The sequence below is a fragment of the Bombus vosnesenskii genome, unplaced genomic scaffold (assembly GCF_011952255.1).
Source record: "Bombus vosnesenskii isolate JDL3184/JDL3185 unplaced genomic scaffold, Bvos_JDL3184-5_v1.1 scf7180000013265, whole genome shotgun sequence".
In the NCBI taxonomy this organism is placed as follows: domain Eukaryota; kingdom Metazoa; phylum Arthropoda; class Insecta; order Hymenoptera; family Apidae; genus Bombus; species Bombus vosnesenskii.
Genome location: NW_022882925.1, coordinates 2,991,942 through 3,015,189, shown reverse-complemented (window position 1 = coordinate 3,015,189; position 23,248 = coordinate 2,991,942). Strand labels below are relative to the sequence as shown.

The window sequence follows — 23,248 nt, the reverse complement described above, 5'->3', positions numbered from 1 at the left end:
TGAATTTCCCTTGTGCGAGGCAGTTTCTACGGCCCTGGATGCGCGCGTACAGCCAAGCGTGCATTGGCACTCCCGTTATCGATCAGTCGCGTGTTAGTCCACCGTGACATGGAGGATCTTCTGCTGCAGATCGTCCGAGAATCAAGCAATGCAAAATTACAAAATTTGCGGAAGTCTGCGCAAGAAGCGTATGGTGAGTCGATTTAAAAGATTCGTTTTATATATTTCTTATGATAAGATGGTCACACTTGCTCCATAAATTTAAAGCTGATCGATACTTGTGATAATTATACTCGCCCTACAGTACCTTATCCACCATTGACTTGTCAATTATAATTCTTATATTGGTAAAAAGCTCTTTTTTATCAATTTATAATAACTAAGATTCTGAAACAAACGATATATTTTACTTTATTTGTTTAATTAATTTAACATGTTTGTGTAGATTTCCTGGACAAACAGCAGGGATTACTACGCGATCCACCCCACGAATTACGAGCAAAATGTCTACATACCTTTCAGCTAGCACTAGAAACGAAGAGGAGCAAATTCGTTGCATTTGGTCTGTCGGGATTACATGTGAGTATTTCATTGAATTCCCCTTTCCTCTTTTTGTCCATATTGTGCCAGTTTAGTATCGTATACATGTAAATGACGCATTCGCCCGCGGGAAGGAACTCTGCGATAAAGGGTACGATATCAATGACCAGCTGTAACATGATATTTCTTTACTGTTCTTCGTTTTAATCCGAGACACATAGTTACTTCACAGTGCTGTTTTCCAATAGACGATGGATATATGTCTAAAATCAATTAGAATATTTTATTCAAATTTCGTCATAATTGGACTGCGGGTTTTTATGCATCTATACAAAATTTAGATTGAAATAAAATATAAAACACTCCAAATATATTACTCGTAATATTTAGCGAGTGAAATAAATCTTCACTTAGATGTCTTCCTTTCATTCATAAAATACATATTTGCATAAACATCCGCAATCTAATCAAAGTAAATAATCTGTAATTAATATAAACGTTTTGAATTCAGAAAATGTTAAGGGATGATAGATTCCAGTCGCCGTACGAGCCAGAGGATGATTCTCTTTGGCTACCCGCGCAAATGTTGCACGCAATGAGTTCCATGTTATCCCAATCTGACGACACGCAGACGGACATGCTAAAAGTGAGCCTAAATTTAACCCTTTTTTTAACCCTGCTGCCTTCTTTGCGTTATTTTTGACGCATTTTACTATCGGTAATAAATTTCTTAAATCCGAGGAAAAAATAAGATAATTCTATTGATCCAATCTTTTACAATCTTTTAACCAGAGATTTTGTTGAAACATTAAATCTATTTTTGTTTATTAAAACGGGAGCGTGGCATTCAGACATAAAAATTCGAGGACTGCAGCAGGTCTAACACTCAACTGGTATCGTTACTGAATTTTAAGACATCTAATTTTATTTTTTATTTTACACTCTACGTGATAATGGCAATCAATGATCTTTGTCGACTAAAGTGCAAAATAGAAATTAAAATTAAGTTGCGATGGTCAGCCACGATTCTGGTCGAGAATTAAAATTCATCGAAGCTAATTAAGAAATATTCTACGACATATTAATCTGTATAGGTTCTGTTACAAGTTGCCTGTTCCTCTTACTGGACAATGAACGGTCGTTTAATAATCGCCATTCTCACTACTTGCTGCGAGGCTTTCGAAAATGGGAATCAAGCGGTGAGGACCGCGGCTCAAGCTGCAACCAGTCAAACGTTACGGTCTTTTTGCCTATTCCTAGGTAATTTCATTCAATGCTGTTATCCGTAGTACGTTCTAGAGTTTCGTGATTGTCCTTGTGATTATTTCTGGAATTTGTCAGATACTCCAAAGTGAAGTTCAACGAAAGTTTGATCAATAAATCTCTGCTCGCGTGACTAGTGAAACGTTCTTTGCGAATTCCGTGATTGATAAGCTGTTTCCTTTGAAACACTTTCGAGGATTTTTTCTTGAACGTTAGTAGAATTCATTAATAGGATGTTTACTTATGTGAATTTGTATTTTTACGAATGTGGCTAAAATAAATCAAACTTCGATATTTAAATATTTCAAATACTTTGAATATTTGTATATCTTATACTTGGATATTACTACACCATATCTATACATACTTTGTTCTATATATTCTATATATTTTATATCATTTTTTATATTTATAATTTGAAATTTTTTAATTTAAATGTATGAGGATCCACTCAATATGCTATTAATCTTCGCTACTAATTAGTAAAAATATCTTACTTTTCACAGACGAGGAATGTCAAGAAATGGACGAGAATGCAAAGAAGAATAAGAATTTATGGGAAAGAGGTGTCTCCTGTTTCAACGAAGCTCTGCCAATTCTTCAATACATCTGCAGCAAACTAGACGAAGCTCAGAAGTAAGGGAAAAAATATTAATTTTATTTGAATACACATCAATTTTAGGAAACCTTATTACAGTAATGGAAGAAATGGAAACACCGTGGTATTTCTGTTGGAATGTCTGCATACCTTGATATCCTCTTTGCCGCAGAAAATTCATACGAACGCACATTTTACCACCTTCCTTTGGCAGAAATTCTGTCCTGCACTGATAGCTTTCCTAGGTACACCGAGGGTCGACAAGACGTTCACGTCTAGGGAAGGAAAAGAGAACGAAATTGGAAGAGGATCTGGATACTTGGCCACTTCTTTGAGCTTCGATAGTCACCAGGCTAAAACTGTTTATAGGTACATAATTTTAGATACAATAGTTATAAAATTTAATATTATTATTAGACGGATATTTATACAATATTACACTTCTATTACAATATTTCGAATATTTATTATGTCATTAATATTGGAATACATTAGTTGTTTCAATATTTGCAAAATCTGTTTCACAAGGAATCATTAAATAATTTAAAGAATGTAAAAACATACATATTATATTAAAGATTTTTGACAAAAGAACAAAAGCTTTAAAATAATAAGATAAGTAAGTTATTTAATTCATTTGCAAAGGACAGTAGAATAAAAATGTACTCACTGTATGTTTACATCTTTAAACTTCCTATAAATGTATAAATATAATTATGATTAATCTAATGATATAAATCTAATTATGATTCATAAAAAATTTGATGTCTAAAGTAACTTGAAAGTGAAATTTGACAATTTTTCTACCTATAGCATTGGAACAGAATTAGTTCGATTAGTGGGCTGCGTGGGACCCCTTCGTCCAGTTTTAGAATCAGTATTTCACAGAATGTTACTGTATCCTCCACCTCAGCAACGCTTAGAATCTTTGAAGGCTTTGAAAGAGCTTTTACGAAGTCCTAGTCGAATCGTTGACTTTGCCGGTCCATTATTGGTGGAAGAAGATAAATCTAGTCATATTCAGAGCGACATGGCCTTAATGAGATTGTGAGTCACTATATTAAAGCCCTTCATCTAAAATAACAGAAGTTTATTATTTTGGTAATAATTAAAAATATAGAGCAATGGATTCCATCGAAGAATCAACAACTGGTGGTTTAAGTACATTGCACGCTAGTGTGTCGTGCGTGGTTGCAATGCTCTCCGCTCTTCAGGAATTATGCGAGGGGAAGGCTATTAACCACACCTACACGTGCACGATCAATAGCTTGTACGAAGACTTGGAATCCTGTGACTACAAAGGACCTTTGACTTATCAGTGCATGGCACGGTTGCCGAAAACATACAGGTGAATTTTACTACTGTAAAATATTGTAAGAAACACTGTGCGATTTAAAGGATCACTATCCTTTTCGTAAATTCTCTGTCGAATAATCACTCTGTGAAACGTTATAAAGTACAAATATCGTTAAATAGATGCGTTCAGTGGTAATACCTAATGTTCTTCAATGATAACCAACAAGTAATCATAAATTTTTCCCTCATAAATTCCAATTATGCGATTAATTTCACAATTTTACATTTCTTCATAGAATTACTAAACAGACAGATGTTACTACGTTTCGTAAGTGCAAAGGACTAAATTAACATTGAATAGGTTGATGAAGTGCTTCGTAGATGCATTGTTAAAAAATGTAATTAGGAAAGTCCATGAAAAGCTATTTGATTTGCTTTCAGAGAGCAATTGGAGCTCATGAAGAAGGGAATAGGCTCCGATTCTGACTCCTCGGGGCACGGTCCATCGGAAGATGGTGATTCCACGGACACAGAAGGTCCTCAGAACGAGTCTGACGAGGTTCAAGAAGAAAATAGCTTGGAAGACAACGACTACGCGATAGAGAACGAAAGGGAGAGATTGAGATTAGAAAAATTACCAAAGTGTCTTCACGTGGGTCGTCAGGTGGCTGATGAATGCAACGTGGATATGGAAAGGCATAATGCTAGAAAATTCGTCAGGACATTGAAGAGTGACTTGATTCCTATGGTTTTGAGTCTCAGAAGCAACATAGAAGTCGACGAAGCTCTGCAGAACTTTGCTTCGGAATATTGTCAAGGTACGATAATCGTATACACGAGAAATTGATTCTTGCCCAGAATAATGTTGATTTTATCGTGTTTACTGACGGATAATGTATTGTCTGTTGCTTCCCGAGACCATGTCCCAACTTTTTGGTAATTCTTGAATTCTGAATTGTGCTTCCTTAGAAAATTATTAAGATTTTGATGCGAAATATTTGGTTACTGCTTTGAGAGTTTTCATTAGGCTAAATTTTCTATTCTTTATAGAATTTTGTAGCGACTGTGATAAATGAAAATTTGTCCGCGTTAAGTCTAGAAAATAGAGTGGATGTCGCAATAATTTTTTATAAGTCTTTATTTTATCTAACGTTGTTTTTTTAATATTCCTTTTCGTCTTTAGTAAATTGTGGACGTTTACGCATTTATGAGAAATTTCAAGATATAAAGACGCACAAAATGCATCAATGTATTAAAATATATGAAATATTCAAAGTACAATATGCAATGTTACAAATTCTTATAATATTTAATGACGAATGAAAGAAATTTCCGTTTGAAGATTCTATTCCCTTAACACTAATAATTCTATTCGTAAAAATATAAATTTGCATGAACATCCACAATCTTATTATTATATGTGCTATTTATAATTCTTCTAATTGCTACTTATAAGCTTCGTCATAAATAAGCTTTATAAATTCCAAAACCAAAAGATGAAACGACATTGCGTTTACAGGAGTTTTCACAGCACAACAAAAGATGCAGGAACAGACGGACACCAGTACAGATTCATGTGCCTTGATTACGATCATGAACGCCGATGGAATTTACTTGGCCACCTATGCGGCATTATTGTTGAACTTGAAGTTGATTAGGATTAATTACTATCACGAGGATAATCGTCAGGTCCCCATCAGTGAGGTATCAATGACGTCTGACACATCGTTTAAATGTTTTTCTGCAACTCTGATAATTTCTCAAAAGCTCCTGTCGCATTCTCCAGGAACAATTTGTGGAAGAAGTGCACGGATCTGGAGTTCTAGTCTATCTTTCGGCAACTTGGTTGTCTGAACTTTACCAACAAGTTCTAGCGTGTAATTTACTCGAGAAATGTGGCTATAATCCGCACTACACGGATAACAGTGCTCTGATAAACGTATTAACTGGTAAATCAATTTTCTATAATCTGAAATGAGATTGTCCAGTTTCTGGCCATCGAATTAGGACCGTTCAAAATTTCTAACAGAACGAATAAGAATCTTGCAATGATAATTTAAGGACTTTCTAAATAACAATTTCTCGGCTTTTTCCGCGAATTCTTATATATATGGAACAATGTTTTGTACCAAGTATCGTTTTGGTAAGTATCAAACTTTTCTCCAACCAAGGATAATTTACTCTGTGCGATATAACACTAAAGTTTTGAGAAGAAAAATAAAATTTTGGTACGTGTCCTTGATTCGATGATCGAAGACTGTAAATCCTGAAAACTAATAGATACATTTACTTTCGTAAGATGTTGATGGGATTCCTGGAAGCCAGAGAGGCGGACAGCTTTTGTCTGACTATATACGATTGGAAAAAGCTCAGCTATCTCGAAGCGAACCAACACCGGAAGCAGAAGCAGGAGCGAAGCTTTCGAGAAGAGTATTGACGTGTTGTTGGGGAAGTATGATGACTGTGTTGACGACAGGATTGAATCCTCCTAAGGAACAAAATAACAAGGGAATACTGAGCAGAGACGGTGATAGACGTGGTATCAGAGATACCGTGATTTTATCGTTGGAAGGTCTTCATAAAGCTGCAATTTTGAGCAATGTACTTGGTCAGTATTATTTCTTAATAAACTGTTTAATAAATTCCTCTAAATACCTGAGGATATACATACAAATGTTGCCAATACGTATAGCGATTCCAGTTTTTATTTCTTCCGAGTTTCATTTCCAGTTATTCTTATTCAAATTTATTTTCTCGTTAATTAGGCCTGCAGAATCGTTGTGGTTCCATCTTCGCTCTGCTGGTGAAAGCAGCCTGTACAGAGCAGTCTATTTCGAAAATCACGAGGACGAAGGATGTTCTGCGCCTGAAATTACAAAACAGAGCAACTAATATTCACACATCGCACGCGTTAAGTATGGACGTACTTCTGGGCAAGGGTTTAGAACTTGGAAGTCATGGCAGCGATTGCTGGCCTCATGTTTTCACGTAAGACATCGCTAACAATTGAAATATTTTCCAATTTCTATCCAACTTATCGAATTTATAAAGTACTGGTTAATTTTAATTTATTAAATATTGGCAGCAACTGATTAAGTAGCTTTATACTTTAAAAAGGTGTTGTTTGTACGTGAGCAAATTGGAACATGATTTCTTTGGAAAAAATCAGAATCCATCGCTGCCTAAGACTCAGCAGAAGAAAGACAAGAAAGATAGTTCGAATGGAGATCCAAAGGGAAGCCAAGATAGGCTAAAACTTAATTTCAACATCACCGAGGAGGAAGAAACTTGGTAAAGCGTATAGAAAATTTTGATTCTCGATGAATCCATTAAACTCTCCATTACTAAAAGACAGTTTATTATTTTAGTGTCGATGTCTATAGTTTTCTATCCAGTCCATACACACAAAATTCCAGTACAGACACAATCCCAGAAATAATCCAAGAATCGAACGCGGACAGTCAATTTAATGGAATACTTCCTGCCGACTATGCCGCAAAAATTATCTGCGTTTTATCCCAACAAGTCGACAGGCTATTTGAAAATGCTGCGCTAAAGTTGAACCTTAAAGCGTTATGTCTATTCTTGTCTGCTCTTTGCAGAGCTAGTAAAGCTCAGTTATTCAAAACCACGGATGGTCTCAAAGACAATAAGAGGTTCTGGTGGAGAAGAAGCAAACCCAGAGAAAACGAAATGAATGTGCTGCTCTTGGCTCGATTAGGAGAAGTTATGTTGAAGTGCGTGAAGAGTGGAAGACCTCTGATTCATATAATGAGGGTGAGAGAATCTTCGTTCATCCTTTAAGAGCTGTATTTTTGTGTCATCCTTGACAGAATCGTATTTTCCTATTTGCTAGAAAATTTCTTCGACTTTTAGTTTCGCGATTGTAGAAATCCTACTTAAGAGGTGGCTAATAAGTTGAGATATCAAAAATTAAGTCTTTATAGGTTGAAACTAAAGCGAGATTGAAATAGTAAAAAATAAAAAATATTCAGGAATCGCAGCAGGTTCAAGATTTTATAAACGAGATGCGTTTCAAAGTTTCTAAATTGGATATGCGTATTTCAGGTTTGGAGTATCCTAGGGCCGCACTTTATGGAGGCAGCTTGTCACAAGGACCGTGGCATTTCAAAAAAAGCAGTACAATGCATTCACGACTCGATGGCAGCTTTGCTGAACGAGCAAGTGGAATTGCCTCATTTCCATTTCAACGAGGCTCTTTTCAAACCTTTCGAGAATCTATTGTGCCTAGAACTATGCGACAGTGACGTTCAGGATCAAGTGAGTCATTGTTTGTCTTTAACCTTATCAGAGTGTAGCTCGAGAGAAACCTCAATATAGAGCGACAAAGTATTATTATATACATTCAAGTACATTGCTATAAATTTCAAATCCTAAATGTCATCATTAGACTGCGAATATTCATGCAAATTAATATTTTTATAAACATCATTAAAGAGATGGAACCTAAGCAGGTTTGTTTTATTTATTAAGTATTATAATGACTACACTATTTTGCATATTTCATACATTTTTGCTATTCTATGTGCATTTTGTGCATTTCAGTATCTTTAAATTCCTCACAAATGCATAAAAATCCACAGTCTGATCATCGTACCTAATATTAATATACATCTTCTATAAAAAGTGGGAAAATTACATATTTTTTGTATTTGACACCAGAGATGCAAAGGGTGGGTCTTTGACAATAAAGAAGTAATTATTTTCTAAATATACTGAATTCTCCGTTATTTTACATTATTACAGAATCAAAACGAAAGCGTTATACATTCAAAAAATTCGGCGAAAGCAATTTATTAGAAAATAATTATTTCTTAAATAGTTCATTTTCAATACTTGATTACTTTAATGTACTACCAAAGCGTTAAGTCGATCCAAAAGTAATATAAATTCCAAAAGCTCTTCGCGATAAAGAAGCGTAACTGTTTTCTAAATTCTCCGTACTTAATTCCCCCTCATTTTGTTAAATCAGCGAAGGCTTAAATCGACGCAAAAGAATTATAAATTCCTTCCAGATCGTCAGTTGCATCTGTGAGTTCGTCGAGACCAACAGAACCGAGATTCGATCAGGCTGGCGACCTCTTTTCGGAGCGCTACGTGTAGCTTCTGTTGGTAATTCAGATTCTGTCGAATCTGCGCCACTCCTGGAGGTCTTCAGGGTCTTCCTATCCACGGACAACACGCTTGTATTCGCCAATGCGGCGTTAGATTGCATTCTATGTCTCCTGAAGCACGTCCGTGGAATCGGTGACACGGAGGGTCACCAGGATGATCAAGATCAGATCGACGTTGCAGAATCCAGAAGAATGAGACTCTGTGTCGAAAGTCTGAAATATCTTCTCAGCTGTTCCGATATTCTTGCATCGATGTATGGCATGCCAGCTTGTCCGATTTTCCATTCAGCTCAAAGAATCCAAGTTTCGACCATTCCTCAATACGTCGATCCTACGATACCCAATTCCGAGCTGATCAGATTCGATAAACACGCTGAATCGATGCAGGAGACTATACCTGAAAGGCCACATGACGTATTAATGGATAACGTTCATACAATTACAACTCTGCAAAGTATGGACAAGCCAAGTGGCATTCTGAGAGTTTGGTACATTTTGATCGAAGGCCTAGCAAGCGCTACCATGATCTGCCCTAAACGTTATCAACCTCACGCGTTGGAAACCTTGTTCCATTTACTGAGAGACACGTTGAATGTTCCTGGGCCAACGTTTGGTTTATACTGTGTCAATCACCTGCTTCTGCCTATGGTGCAGAACTGGTTGAGGAGGACGTCGAAGATCTTCAGAGGATGGGACAATTTCGCGCCTAATTTTAAACAATGCTGTGGACTGACTACGGATTTGGTTGTTGATTACTTAACTCATTTACAAGGTAATTAACATATCATCTAGCTTGTTACGTTCTCTCGGTCATTTTCTAGCCGATCTTATTTCGCTCTGATTAAAAAGTATCTCGAGTTATCTGGAAGTGTCTTAAAGAATAAAAAAGTTGTCGTTGATGCGCAGATTTGTAGATTTCTCGTTTCAATTTCACGTTAAATTTTTGTCTTCTTTATTGAAATAAAAGCAAGATTGAAATAGAAAAATTGGAGGATTGCAGCAGGGTTAATAACACGCGATGCTTAAGGCAGAGGGAAGAGACAATTTCGACGAGATAAATTTATAATTTGCGTTTGCAAATGGATTTTAGGACCCGAGGTACTTAGAAACAACGCCTATTTATCAGCTACGACGTTGATGTTGAAGCAATTGTTGCTAGTAATGGCGGAATGCGTGGTCCAACCCACGGAGAGTATAGCTCGTCTAGGTTGCGCCTGTATTAGGTAAGTATCTTTTGATCGAAACCTAGGCCTATAAGAATTGTTTAAAAGTTTGAAACCTCTGCGAGCTGGGACATATGTACGCACAATATATTAACACGGATCGAGATCAAAGTCCTCTATTCGTTCCAACGCTTGATGACTCACTATCGAATTAAGATCACCGAGTCGCAAAGAAGGCGCTCCATTCTTCTCACCATTCTTCTAACTCGAAGAATCGACCTGTTTCGTTAAATCAGAAAATCTATCAAACGTTCATCCGTTTCGAGGATCCGTTTCCCATCACCCGTTACTGATACACTGATGCTCGTACACTAATTGAGAAGATCGAACGAGGCTCCAAAAAGATGGATCAGAATTCAAAGATCGAAGATTCAAGACCTAACTCATTTTAATTATCATCGCGAACTAATTTGTTTTACCAAGTTAAGAAAAAAAAGAAAACGATTAAATGTACGCATTGCTACCAAACTTACACCCATGTCAATTGAAAGAGTCTCCAGTGGAAGGTGGAAGAGCTCGGAGAAGAACGAAGATCGATCGAGATCTCCTATGACGATTGAAAAAATCGAAGGAAAAGAGAGAAGGTTCGAAGAGGACAAGGATCGATCAGAAGAGAGAAAGGGTGAATCATAACGCGGAGGTTCGTTGGAATGTCCATCGACGGAGGTTAGATATATCGTCGTTACGGGCGTAGCGTGCGTGTAAGATGATAACGAAGCTTGACAGGCTGTCCGGTGGGATAAGGTAGCCACCGACACTCGACACCCCCGGAGCGTCGTGTCAGCGACTCACACAAATCCGACAAGAGGACGTATACAAGAGACAGCCCCCGTCTCTTCCGTCTATCTTGCTTTAACTATGGGCCGGATGGATCCGTTTGTCGTTCGTTTTCTCCATATTAATGCACGGCACACATCGACACGCGTGTAATTCAATCTTAGCCGGGGTCGATCGCGAAGTATCGATGTACAGGCGTGCGCGGAGTTTAAAAACGGGACAGGTTCGCGGGCAGATAGCTAGCCTGGCACTGAATGACGAACGGGATCCTGATCTGAAATCTTAGAGTCACCCACTCTTGATAGCAACCTATATCTGCTGTTTGCGAGCGGAGAAATTAACCCTTTCGCGAGTTAGCCATACGCGTACGATCTATTTTCCCGTTTCGTACGAGTCCTACAAATTCGTCGAGTTACACAAAATTGTTAGGCACGATCTTTGTATTCAAAGATATTCTCGTTCTTCTCAAAGTGATCCTCAGTGACCAATTCGTGCAATTATAGGCGTAAGAATTAGAAAAGAGATACAGCGGGAAATATGAAAATGATATGATGATAAGAATTCGGACATCGCAGTGGCCGTGTTGATTTTTTAATAAAGAATATTTCATCCCAGAAGAAAATTTATCAATTTTTTAATTGGAGTTTGTAGCGTGATTTGAGGCGGATGAATTTCTTTTTGCTACCGATCTTTCGAGTAATTATTCGAGCGATTGTTTTAGAAGATATCGCGCTTTATAAACTGTTATATAAATATATGTATATCCGAAACAAAGTAATTGTAGATTTTTTCTCACGAATTCCAATGACATGAAATCAAATAATTAATCAGCCATGTTAAGACTGTCGAGGGTTCCTGTGCGAAATAACTTACGTGTTAAAAATTATACTAAGTTTCTAAATACCTGGAAGGTTTAATTTTTAGGATTCTTCTGTGATTCAATGCGATGATGTCTGCAATATCTGCGCAGGCACGTTCTAGTGAGCAGCGGGCCGCTACTCACCCCAGAACAATGGGAAGTTTGCGGCGTCGCCTGTTACCGCGCTTGTTCAAATTCCCTGCAAGAGTTGCACCAGCTGACCATGGCTTTCTCGCCGAGATCCGAGTCCTTTTACGGTGACGTTGCACAGGTCAAGGTTGCAGCGCGACGAGATGCGACCATCGAAGAATCGGAAAGGCTGCGACAGCTCGCTGCTCAGGTAAGTTGATTCGTTACGCTTTTTTATTTAAATATTCTTCAATATGGAAGAAGATATTATCACTTTTCTGGCTGTTTGACGTTCGTTGTGCTTCTCTGTGTCCTCACAATCGCTACCAAGAGTTGTCAACTGAACGTGTTCGTTCGATAATCGCCAAAGCGGTGATCGATGATGGTTAGATAGAGAACCTTTATGACTCGATGTGTTTCCTTCTTTTCTCGTGAATCGAAGGCTTTCAGCGGTACGGAGGCAACTCCTATATGTGAAATGTATCTGTTGAAAGAGAAAGAAAGGTTTCATATCGAAGAGTACAAGAGCACAAAAGTTATGTAGTAGTCTAGTTTGAAAAACTATTAGATCGGCCAATAAGTTCGTGTCACGATTCGCCAATACTCTTTATGAGATATTCTCATACTTTTTGGAGGATGAAAAACGATAAGTTTAGAAGACGGAGCTATAAGATTAAGCCCACTCTGGAAGAGATACTTGGGTGGTAAATCACATGAGTTTCATAAGGAAAATACAATAACAATTGCTATATACAGTATTTGTTCCCTTTACATTGTAGATATTTTATCATCATAGAAGGATTTAAGAAATTTCTAAAAAAGTTTCAATCTTAAAGATTCAATTTTAAATAAACAAGAGCAAAATTTGTGATCCGTTAAATGAAATAGAAATTTGATGGATGCAGCAGGTGTCTGAAATCTTGAATATTCGACTATCGACTATCCATCGATATTTAAGAAAAACTAGAAATGGAACCGATGCTGAAAGCATCTAAACAATATAGAAATGAAATACGCAAACTTGTTGGGCGACCTGAGTGCTTGATTTTTAGTTGGTTTTCGTTGGTTTACTCAAATTATTGGAGAGTGGAGGTGTCTCCTTATTGCAGTTACCCTTCGATTGACTGTTTATTTTTGTCAACATGTAGATGGTTATTCGTGATTTACTTATTCGGTGAATGAGTGAGAGAGTGTTTCTGTGTAACGTAGAAGTTAAAAACGCATATGTCGAGAAAAAAAAAGATTGTCTGCGAGAGAGTGTCACACGTGGTGCCCTCCTGACCTGACTTGCTCCCAGGTGAGCCAGCTGCGCGAGGTATTGTCTGCGATCAAGAGACAGAATGCGGCGTCACTGCCGACGACACCTTTCCAGGATTCGATGACCATTGAGACGACACTGATCGACCAGCACACTACCTCCTACTCCGTTGGTTGTAGGCAGCACACGACACCCCTCGATTACACTAACACTACGTCGAACACGGGTCCCCATTGGCTTTAGCCGCCCACGGTAACTCACGTCATGGATTTTAAGAAAAAAAAATCAATGAGAAAATATTTAAAAAATTAAAGGAAAAAAAAAGAAAAAAAAAACGATAGGAAAGAGCAAACAGACAAACGAATGTAATCGCATCGATTCTTCTTCTGTCGACCGATGAAACGATGAGAAACAATATTTTAGAGAGTTTTCGATTCGCGACGATTACGATTCATCGCGGTTTTGACCGAGACGAGAAATATACTCGTGACGCGTGGTCGTCGTCGACAGGCCTGCTTTCGAGAGCCACGTTCTTCGCGACTCGAGATTCACTGCAACCGCAGCTTTTCTGCCTTATCTAGTTCCTTACGAGAAACTTTTCTCCTCAAGCGACATTGTGATCGTAAATCTCGTGTACGATTTTGTTTTACAGCACACCGAGTTTTTGATCTATTTCTTTTTTCTTTTTTTTATAACGTATGATAGTTTTCGTCGAGTAAAATCCAAAAATACTAGGTTTCCAGACTCAGAGATGGCCATCTTAGTGGCTCGTTCTACTTGAAAAATCTATGATATGTTGTAAAAGAAAAAAAAGTCAGAAATTCAGTGTGCTTTAAAACGAGGTTCAGCCTAAATGTTTATTCTAGACACACAGATTTTTCTATTTTTTTGCATCGACGTGCCTCGTGAATCGTGCGCTTTGCGTGTATTTATGCTGTCATCTGAATGGCTGATGGCAATACGGTGGCGTAGAATTAATAACCATACAAAACCGTTGCTTAAACGGTTCTTTTAAAATAAATACACAAGAAGATGTCTTTTAAACTGTTTTTATCCGAATTCTATGCCATTGTGCAATGCAATTAGATGTTTGTTAAAAAATGCCAAACTAGACAGAGAGAGAGAGAGAGAGAGAAAGAGAGAGAGAGAGAAAAAAAATAATGAGAAAAAGATCTTTGTACTTGAGACTGCGTATTGTCGATACGTTCGTGGTTTTAATGTATTTTTGTACCGCTCGAATGTGTTCGATGCAGAATGTGTCAAATACAGATATGCTTTTATCATTCGCTCTGATGCGTTCTTGTATTGCACCCTTATTCCTTCATCGGCCTGCGCGATGAAAATCGTATGGGAAAACAGAGAAAAGGATGGGAAAGAATCGAAGTAAGCCTGTCGACGCTGATACGACGCGATTGGTCATCAATCATCTCGTTTAGACGTTTGCACTCGCTGGTAGAAGGCACAGGTCAGGCTGCAGAACCTCTTCGACGAGGTCCTTTTCATTACAATCATTCGATCACCACGGTTCCTGAAAAATTTGCCCAATATTTTTATTTGAATAGATTTTTCATCGGGAACATCTTATATTAGATTTAATACACATGTAGTGAGTTTCTACTTGCACTTACAGACGTATCACTTGCAGATACAGAAGATATAAATAATTATTAGAATAAAGGACCCCGTCGTTGGCCGAGATATCATTTAAATTTAACTTGGCACGGTCTTGCGTATCACCATTAAAATCCATGGCTTGAGTCCATGGCTAGAATTTCACTGTCACATAATATGTACGTGATGAGATATACGACACCTATTCTAGAAGCTGCAGCTTTCGTAGAATGCACACATGTTTACTGACCGACTGAATTAATCGAATCACGTTAGGTTCGAGTTAGAGCCCGCCGTATCTCGATGATCTTTCGATTATTCACGAAAATACGGTGAACATCGCGTCACGATGAACATGAACATCATCTTTAGTCACAAAATCACGACCATCATCTGCAACTGTTTTTCAGACATCACGCACGATTGCTTTTGTAGCTTCTCGAATCGAATACGCATAAGAAAAACGAGAGGAAAGGAAAATTAAAAAGATAAGGTCGAGAGATAAAAGTTAAATTAAACGTACGAAGAAAAGAATTTGCGTTTGACAAAAGACGAAAACTCGTGTCGAGGATCTACGAAGAATCGTGCGATGAAAATTCAATCCTGTTAGGTAGGCATATTGAAGAAAGATCTTGTGCCTTCAGGTGTTCCTCCTGGAGGAACAACGCACCGAAGATACTTCGAGAAGATCTGACGACAGATCCTACGTTTTCCTTCTGTATCCACCCTCGGTGGCTTCCACACTCAATCCCGATCTTTATATCGTTAGAGTTCAGCTCAGAGCCTTGATTGTTGGCCTCTTGGTCCATCAGATGCTTCTTCATTGCATCGCCATTATTCTTTTGCAAGGTCCTGACTCGTCTTTCCCTAGGTATGTATCGTTCAAATAAATAGCAACGAATCTTTCTAATTAATTTTCTTAACACGTTCGCTATCACAGAGAAAGATTATAGATTCACATATCAAATTTTACGACAGCTATTCAAAATTTATGGCAAGGAAATTAAGGCAAAGATAGAAATTTGAAGAATATCTACATTACCACTATACGAATAGTAATTTATTTTTTAAATTAAACTTATTATTATTAATTTAGAAAAGAACATTTCTTAAAAAAAAATAGGTATCAATGAATGTTACGTGGTAATAATTATCATTAAATTAGCACATTGAATAATTTGAAATATAAACGATTATCCGTACAGCGTATATCGTTACAAGTTCCGATAATCAATGTTTCATCGTTATTAATATACTTCTGTCACGAACAATAACATTCTGAGATTTCTTTTATAGCTTAGAATTGAATCCAAATTAACTTTAAATTTAATTTTAAAAAGCGAACGTGTTGAACATAGTTAAGACACATTTACAAAGTTCACTTCGATTCCAGTTTGTCTAACGTCATACCACAATCAGCAGCATCGACATCGTCAAAAACAGTGATACCAGGTTTCCTGTCTTGTCTAACCAATCAGCACATAGACATTTTCCTCTCAGCTTTGGATCTATCTTACGCAACCGCTTTAAAGTTTGACTGTCGTCCTGGATTAAAATTCTTGGTCCAAAAGGTGGCTAATCTGCCTCAACCAGCGAATCTCTATCGTCAAGCTGGAGTGGCTTGGACAATCAAGATCGTCACGTTATTCGAGCTCTGTTTACACAAAATAGAAGACACGCAAGCTAGCCTAGAAACCGTGAAAATGATCCTCGCTTCGAACTCAGGCGACAGAGAACCTCTCAAAGAACCGAGTCTTCGAAAACTCTCGAAATATCTAAAACAATTACGGACTACATTCGAAGAACTTTGCGAAAGTTACGTGGAAGTGGTTTTGGACGAAGATGGAAGACACACGAGAGTAGATGGCTTTTCTGAAAGGAAGATATTTTTGCTGATAGCTCAACCGGACGATTTTCCAGAGATCACAGGAAAAGAACCGATCAGTGACAGAGTTCTGGCTACTCCAGCTCCCATCGAATTGCCCGAAGGTCCAGACGATATAGAAGATGGGGAAGATCAAATGGATCAAGAATATCAAGAAGATCAGGAGGATATCGAGAACTATAATCCAAATTTGGACGACGAAAGTGGACTGGAGGAACTTGGTCCAGAGTGTGAAGACGATCCGAGACCTTTTAGGCTGTCTGACCTAGCGGTGGAGTATTCTACTGATTCTGGTCCCCAGTCTGAACCGGAAACCGATGACTCTAGACCAGTCTCCAGATTAGGATCGGTCACAGAGAAGGTTGTGTACCCTGATAGATCTGGCGGTACTTCCAGCGAAGGATACATAGATGGAAAATACAATTCCACTACACCAGCACCTTCACGATTCATTAATACCAGAGATAATTTGTATTACAAGTTTGATTCTTTAAGAAGAACCGAGTCTGTCGACTCTTTTGGGACTTCTGTGTTGGAAATCAAATCCACGAACACTGGCTTGACGTTCAACGAAGCTGATTTGTTCAGGAAATCAAAGTTGGAGAGAAGAAGGAGCGATGCTTGTCTGTTGACTCGGAAAAGTTCTTTGAGGTTCGTCGAACCAGTTGAAACCGACGACTCTGAGAAATTCGTGAGGTTCAATCCCAATAATATTCGATGTAGATCGGTGATGGAACTGAGAAAAACAGCTGGGTCCACGGTGTCTGAATCGTCGAACGATCTTGAGATGTCTCCGCGCGTTTCCTCGAAAATTGGAGAAAAGGAAGAGGACGATTTACCTAAAATTTTCGATAATATAGATGAGTTGCTCCGTGATTACGAGAGAAGCAAACGAGGCTTTAGAACTAATCCGTTTTTAAGAAAGGATGGCGGTGATTCTAACGCGGAGACCGAAGAGATAGCAAGTCAGGAATCTGCGTTTCATAAGAAGAGTAATGTATGCAAGGATAGCGAAGCTCACAGGAATGCTTGGGCAGAGATGCTGAGCACAGTTTTGGATTGGACCCTGGCTTTGTCTGTAAGTTGTCAATGTTTTTTTCAACTTTTTCGAATTTTTATAAATGAGGATTTCAAGTGCGATTCGTGAACAACGCTTATGTATTTATAAAATATTTCAAAGTACAAAGACGCATTGAAAATATATAAAAAATATATATACACATTTACATCAAATTTAATAAGTATATATAAAATATTTAGGATATTTCCATTCAATGAAACATGAATATTTAACGATAAAAAATATGTCTTTATGTAAAATCATCATTTCATAATTGAGAACAAAAAATTCAAATAATAAACGAAATAAACGTTAAAAAAGTATAAAGTAATATTTTTAATTTTTATTTTACTTAATTGTCACGAGTGCTAGAATAATTTATTTTAATTTTTAAGATTAGTTTCTTATAGAAAAATACTTCCGTATAAAATGAAGGAAACATTCTCTGCATAAAATGTCCAAAGCATAGTTACAACACCTGCGACAATATTCAACAGCTAAATAAATCTCTACCTGGATTTCACTTTTTAATTATATTCGTAGGAATATGAATTTGCATATGAATTTGTATGCACAGTCTACCGATGAGGCTAGCTTCAGTGCTGCTGAAATATCAGAATACATTTCCCACATCGATTTCCGCGTATTTTGCACGACTCACGCCCGGAAGCCTCGATTATAAAAATTCTGTGATATCACAAAGGCCTGAAATCTCTGATTTTAAACCTGTTGTTATTCGAATCGGCGCCTTATCTTATCAAAAGCGTGATGTTAAAAATATTTTTCACAGGATGATCAACTGATTCCGCTGCTTCCTGTTTTCGTCAGCGGTGTAAGAGTGTTGACACGGTACGCGGTCGACCAGGTTCTCAAGCAACGACTGTCCACGCTTTTTCATCGAATCGCGGTGTTATACGGGTTGACGAGCAATTAGGAACAGCTTCAATACATCTGGGAACAGATGTATTTTCACAATTCATTCTGAAGTTCTTTGGTGCTAATCGAAGGCACTGGATGTTAATCGAGTGTCTGCATGAAATTCGAACGTTGAAAGGATGTTTGAAACTGTTTCTCAGCGTTTACAAAGAATCCACGACTGTCCGAAGAACGTAACTGGTTTCAGTCAATACATTCTCAATAAGTATTAAATCTTCCACTTTACGACGAAGAAGAACGTTAATAGACTGATGACCAGAGTCAATCTACGAGTTTAAGACGACAGATTGTTGTATTTCAGGATGTTTTTCAAGAGGAACAACCGAGCGAACGATTTTAACTCTATTTTAAGAAGCTGTATTTTCCACATTCATCCTCTCGCTGAAGTTTTAAGGACCATTTCGCATGTCACGATCATTAATCGACTTCGAGAAAGAGATCGGAAATTTGACGAGGGAGTAAGGTTTAAAGATACTTTCTTCATCCATAATTCTCATCAAGAAGGGAAGAAGAGATAACAAGGATTCCACGATTCTCGTGAAGATCAAAGATCACTTCGTTACGCGAGTAACGAAGTCGCAAGTTTTCAGCTTCAGGAAAAATTGAAGTAACTTCGAGTAGTATAAATAGGAGCATTGCGTCCATAATTCTCTTCAAAAAGAAAAGAGATAGGAAAAATTGCACGATTACCAAGAAGATCAACGACGATTTTATTACTTCGGGAAAAATACCAATTCTCAGTTTCACAAGGAAGCGAATGATTTTCAATTCGTACGGCGTAATCGATTACATCGTGCATATATAAACGATAATATAATCGTCATGCATATGTAAGCGATGAACGATATAGAAAAAGGAGGAAAAACGAGAAAGAAGTTCCATGTCAAGGGATCATCATCTACGTCATCTCTTTGCAAAGTTCCACGATAAAGAAGATAAAAGATCGTTTCGTTACTTCGCAAACGAATATAAATTCTCGACTTCACGAAGAACTGAACGATTTCCAGTTCGAATCAGAAATATCATATACGTAAGAAAACAACGTAACTTCGATTCATTTTTCAAAGGAAAGAAACGATGTCCCCTTTTCATCGTGGAAGCCTCGCCTATCTCTAGTTTACCGCTGAGACGCGTCGACACGGAGAGACAAGGATTTTATTTACGATCCACTCTGCACGCACATCTTCTCGATTCTCATTTTATGCTCTTTGCGCTTAACTGTAGTTTGCGGTTCAGTCGCAGAGTCGGATGTACCGGGATTTTACATCCATCGGTCGAACACACGCGTCGCGACCAGTTCGATACATTTCGTCAGCTGCCACGGAGTTTACCTACGGATTTTTCGACATTTTTAGCAGAATTCTACGACTTTTTTTTCTTTTTTTTAACGAGGCACCAACGATTTCTAACGAAATTCTATAATTTTTCCATCTTTTTTTTCTTCCTTTTTTAAGAGAAACTAGCTATTTTTAAAAGAACTATAAGATTTCTTTTCTTTCTTTTTCACGGAAAAGGAGGAAATTCGTGAAAAAATCTCAGAGTGATTCTTCTGTCTCAATATATCTAAAAGTAAATCTGGAACTTCCAAGAACAAGGAAGTGCATTACATGTTTCTTTCTAGATTTACTTTTTGAAATATTTCTCACTCAACTATATTCCGTTTTTTTCTGATTCATCCATGAATTGGATACATCAGAGAGTTACTGTTACTAGTATAAAAGACGAGAGCGTAATTAGCGAGTTAAGAGTTAAAGATCGACGTTGATTTTGAAAGTTAGAAACAGATTGCCTAGGATAGAAGTATTATTTTTCGTGTGAACAAAATGACGAAAGAGTTTCAGATTGATAGAAAGCTTTCTGATTTTGCCAAAGAGTTCTTCAATACATCGTAATTGAAAACAATCGTAGCGAAATGAGACGAAAAATAAGAAGAAGAAGAAAATGAAAATGACGTTATATTTTCCTGTAAATAGTAAGTCTTGCTGCTGGTTCATGGCGACACGATTAAACCAGGCGGGCTAGATATTTTTATTGTTAATTTTTACCGTTACGATATTTAGCCGACGACTAGTAAATGATTTTTTGTTTCGTTTGTCGCTTCGATATATATTATACATATATTTTGTATATCGTTTGTATGTTAAAAACGAGAAGAGAAGAATCGACGATTGTTATATAAATCGATCCATCGCCCCCTCGAATTTTCTAATTCTGTCCTCAGATAATTCCATCGGTGTTGTAAGTATTGTTGAGCGTCAGATCTTTTAAATGATGAAAAAAAAAGAATGTGGAGGGGTTACTTATTGATAATAAAACGTGCCTACGTAGAACCCTGTCTTCTTTTGTTTTTTCTTCTTTAAAAAAACAACACACACGAAAAAGAGATAAACGAAATTTACCCAAAGCCGAATAATTTTCTCTGTGCGAGAAAAAGAACGAAATGCGGACAGTATTGACACATATAGTATTTTTAATCGAGATCAGCGTAACCTGAGCACGATAGACAAGTAAGAGATGTATGAGCGTGAAACGTTCGATTATTTCAAGTTAATAAAATTGTACTATCGAATCTGTCGTTCGAAATGAGGGTAATTGGTTGCAGAACGTTACTTATAGAAGATAAAATGAAACGAAACTGCATCCAGTTTTCCTCGAGTTAAAAAATTTCTTTCCCTGTCCTGCACGAACTAGCGCATTAAATGATTATATTACGTTCTAACTAAAATTTTGAACAATTTTTGTATAAACGTTCAAGAACTTTACTCAAAGAACTCTTATACAAATTTTGGAAAATTTCTTTGTGAACTTCCATAAAAACTTCGATAAAAATCTCCCTAGAAACTCGTAATTTCCATCCAGTTTCAAAACTTGTGTCGACTGAGTTAATAGATGAAAGAACAGTCATACGATTACCTTCCCTTCGAAGCTGGATGTACTTCGAGAAGTATCAAAGGTGTCGACGATTTCCTGCGAGACGAAGTGCATTTTAGTTCGTTTTAACGGGCTTAGGAAAGGGCGGGGAGTCTTGTCTGCGGTCAAGTCATCCTCGTAAAGAGGGAAGCTTATGAGCGACGGTCGCCTCGGCTTATTCCATGCTTTTATTCCTGTCCCATTCGGCGAGGTAGTAAACATCAGCGAAGAGGAAGCGGGAAAGCGTGCAACCTCTGAAGAAGATGACGAACGCAGAGGAACGTCACGTTTCTTTGGTGAAAGTTCACGCATAGATTCTGCTCCTCCAAAGACTACGCCTTCCATGATTATTCTGTGTTGTGGAATTTTTCATTTCTTTTTATTTAGAATTTTGTATTATGCAATGGCTACAAATAGTATTTGCACACTTCCTTTTTTTTCAATGAAACATATTCTATTGGGTTCTACTATATCATTTTCATAGCACGTGTTAAATTTTTGTAGTCGTACGAAAGTACCACTAATGTACTTGGACCTAATTAATTAGTACGTAAATGCAATAACAGACACAACGGTGTGCGAATGCTTTTTGTAGTCACTCTATATCTTGTTCCTTGAAACGAAGGAAACATTATCTTTAATAACTTACCTGCTGTAGTCCTCGAATTTTTATTTATGAATCTCACCCTTACTTTAGAAAAAGTATTTTCAATATTTTAACAAAATTTTTATAAAAATCATCCGAACATTTTTTGTCAAAACCTAGAAAATGCAACAAGAGTAAGAAAACATAATTGCGTCAAATGTGATTCAAAGAATACAATAGAATTAATTGTGAGACGATTGTCCAAGCTTGTAAAATATTGGGATAATTATTTACGTGGAAATGCAAATACGAAATAGAAACCAATGGAGCGAACAAAGGAAATGTTGGAAAACTCAATGGAAAGAGGAAAATGGTTGTGAATTCCTTCGAACCTGGTCATTATCCACTAATTGTAATCAGGAAAACATCCTATTTGTTCTCTACGCATAGCTTGGCAGCAGAATCGTTGGATAATCCATTAATTCTTCATTCAGACAGTAATTTCGCTTGGGACTCGACGCTCAAGTAACTTTCTAATCCTTCCAATTGTTGTACAATACAACTTCGTTTTAGAATTTCTAAAAACTTGCATTATCGACTCGAAACTCGATTATTTACCACAATCCACAATTACCACAGTTTTAAAGAAATCTTATCGCTAAATCTTAATTTTCATCTTACACGAGGAAGATATTTAATTCAACTCAAGGAACATTCAGAGCTGAAATATTCTGCTTTACTTCGTAGAAAATCGTACAAACGAGGAATGATGTTTTTTAGTCGGCTCGTAAAACCGATGGAAAAAAGAGTGGAAAACAGGGTGGGTTGGAAGTAAAGGGAGAGAGGATGGAACAGTGACGTAGACCGCAACTATCCATTCGTTCGTCATTTCCAGTATGCTTTAAATATTAAATAGAGCTTGCAGCGCGTCCGTAAAAAGGATTACTCGTGGCCTCTGTGCCCTCTGAAAAAAGGGAGAACCACATACCTCTGTGGGCAGATGTGTGTTTCAAGATTTTTCTACTCGAATTGCGAAGAAGATTAATTCGTTGATCCTACCTTTGTTACATTTTTCCTGCTAATGACAGGAACGAGAAACAACGAACGAAAAATCGTCGATGTTCTCGATGACTCTTTACTAATGCTACGTCTATATTCGTTCCTACGTATACGAAGCTTCCT

At 37.4% G+C, this 23,248-nt stretch overlaps 1 protein-coding gene across 3 annotated transcripts; it reads left to right on the top strand.

Moving 5' to 3' along the window:
• Window positions 1–53: 53 nt before the first annotated feature.
• On the top strand, window positions 54–19,286 carry LOC117243327 (brefeldin A-inhibited guanine nucleotide-exchange protein 3). 3 transcript variants are annotated; one of them, XM_033510692.1, is made up of 22 exons: window positions 54–193; window positions 446–579; window positions 1,052–1,186; window positions 1,635–1,800; window positions 2,310–2,439; window positions 2,501–2,770; window positions 3,215–3,448; window positions 3,522–3,749; window positions 4,139–4,515; window positions 5,217–5,401; window positions 5,484–5,646; window positions 5,997–6,305; window positions 6,463–6,685; window positions 6,815–6,988; window positions 7,066–7,474; window positions 7,766–7,978; window positions 8,734–9,604; window positions 9,923–10,055; window positions 11,803–12,031; window positions 15,334–15,560; window positions 16,083–17,652; window positions 18,425–19,286. In XM_033510692.1, exons 1-22 carry the CDS (start codon window positions 109–111, stop codon window positions 18,566–18,568), a joined length of 6,609 nt encoding a protein of 2,202 aa, XP_033366583.1. In that variant the 5' UTR covers window positions 54–108; the 3' UTR covers window positions 18,569–19,286. The 3 variants fall into 3 exon arrangements, with proteins under 3 accessions (XP_033366583.1, XP_033366582.1, XP_033366581.1); XM_033510691.1 differs by having other exon boundaries at window positions 2,486–2,770; window positions 5,229–5,401; XM_033510690.1 differs by having other exon boundaries at window positions 109–193; window positions 2,486–2,770.
• Window positions 19,287–23,248: the final 3,962 nt, after the last annotated feature.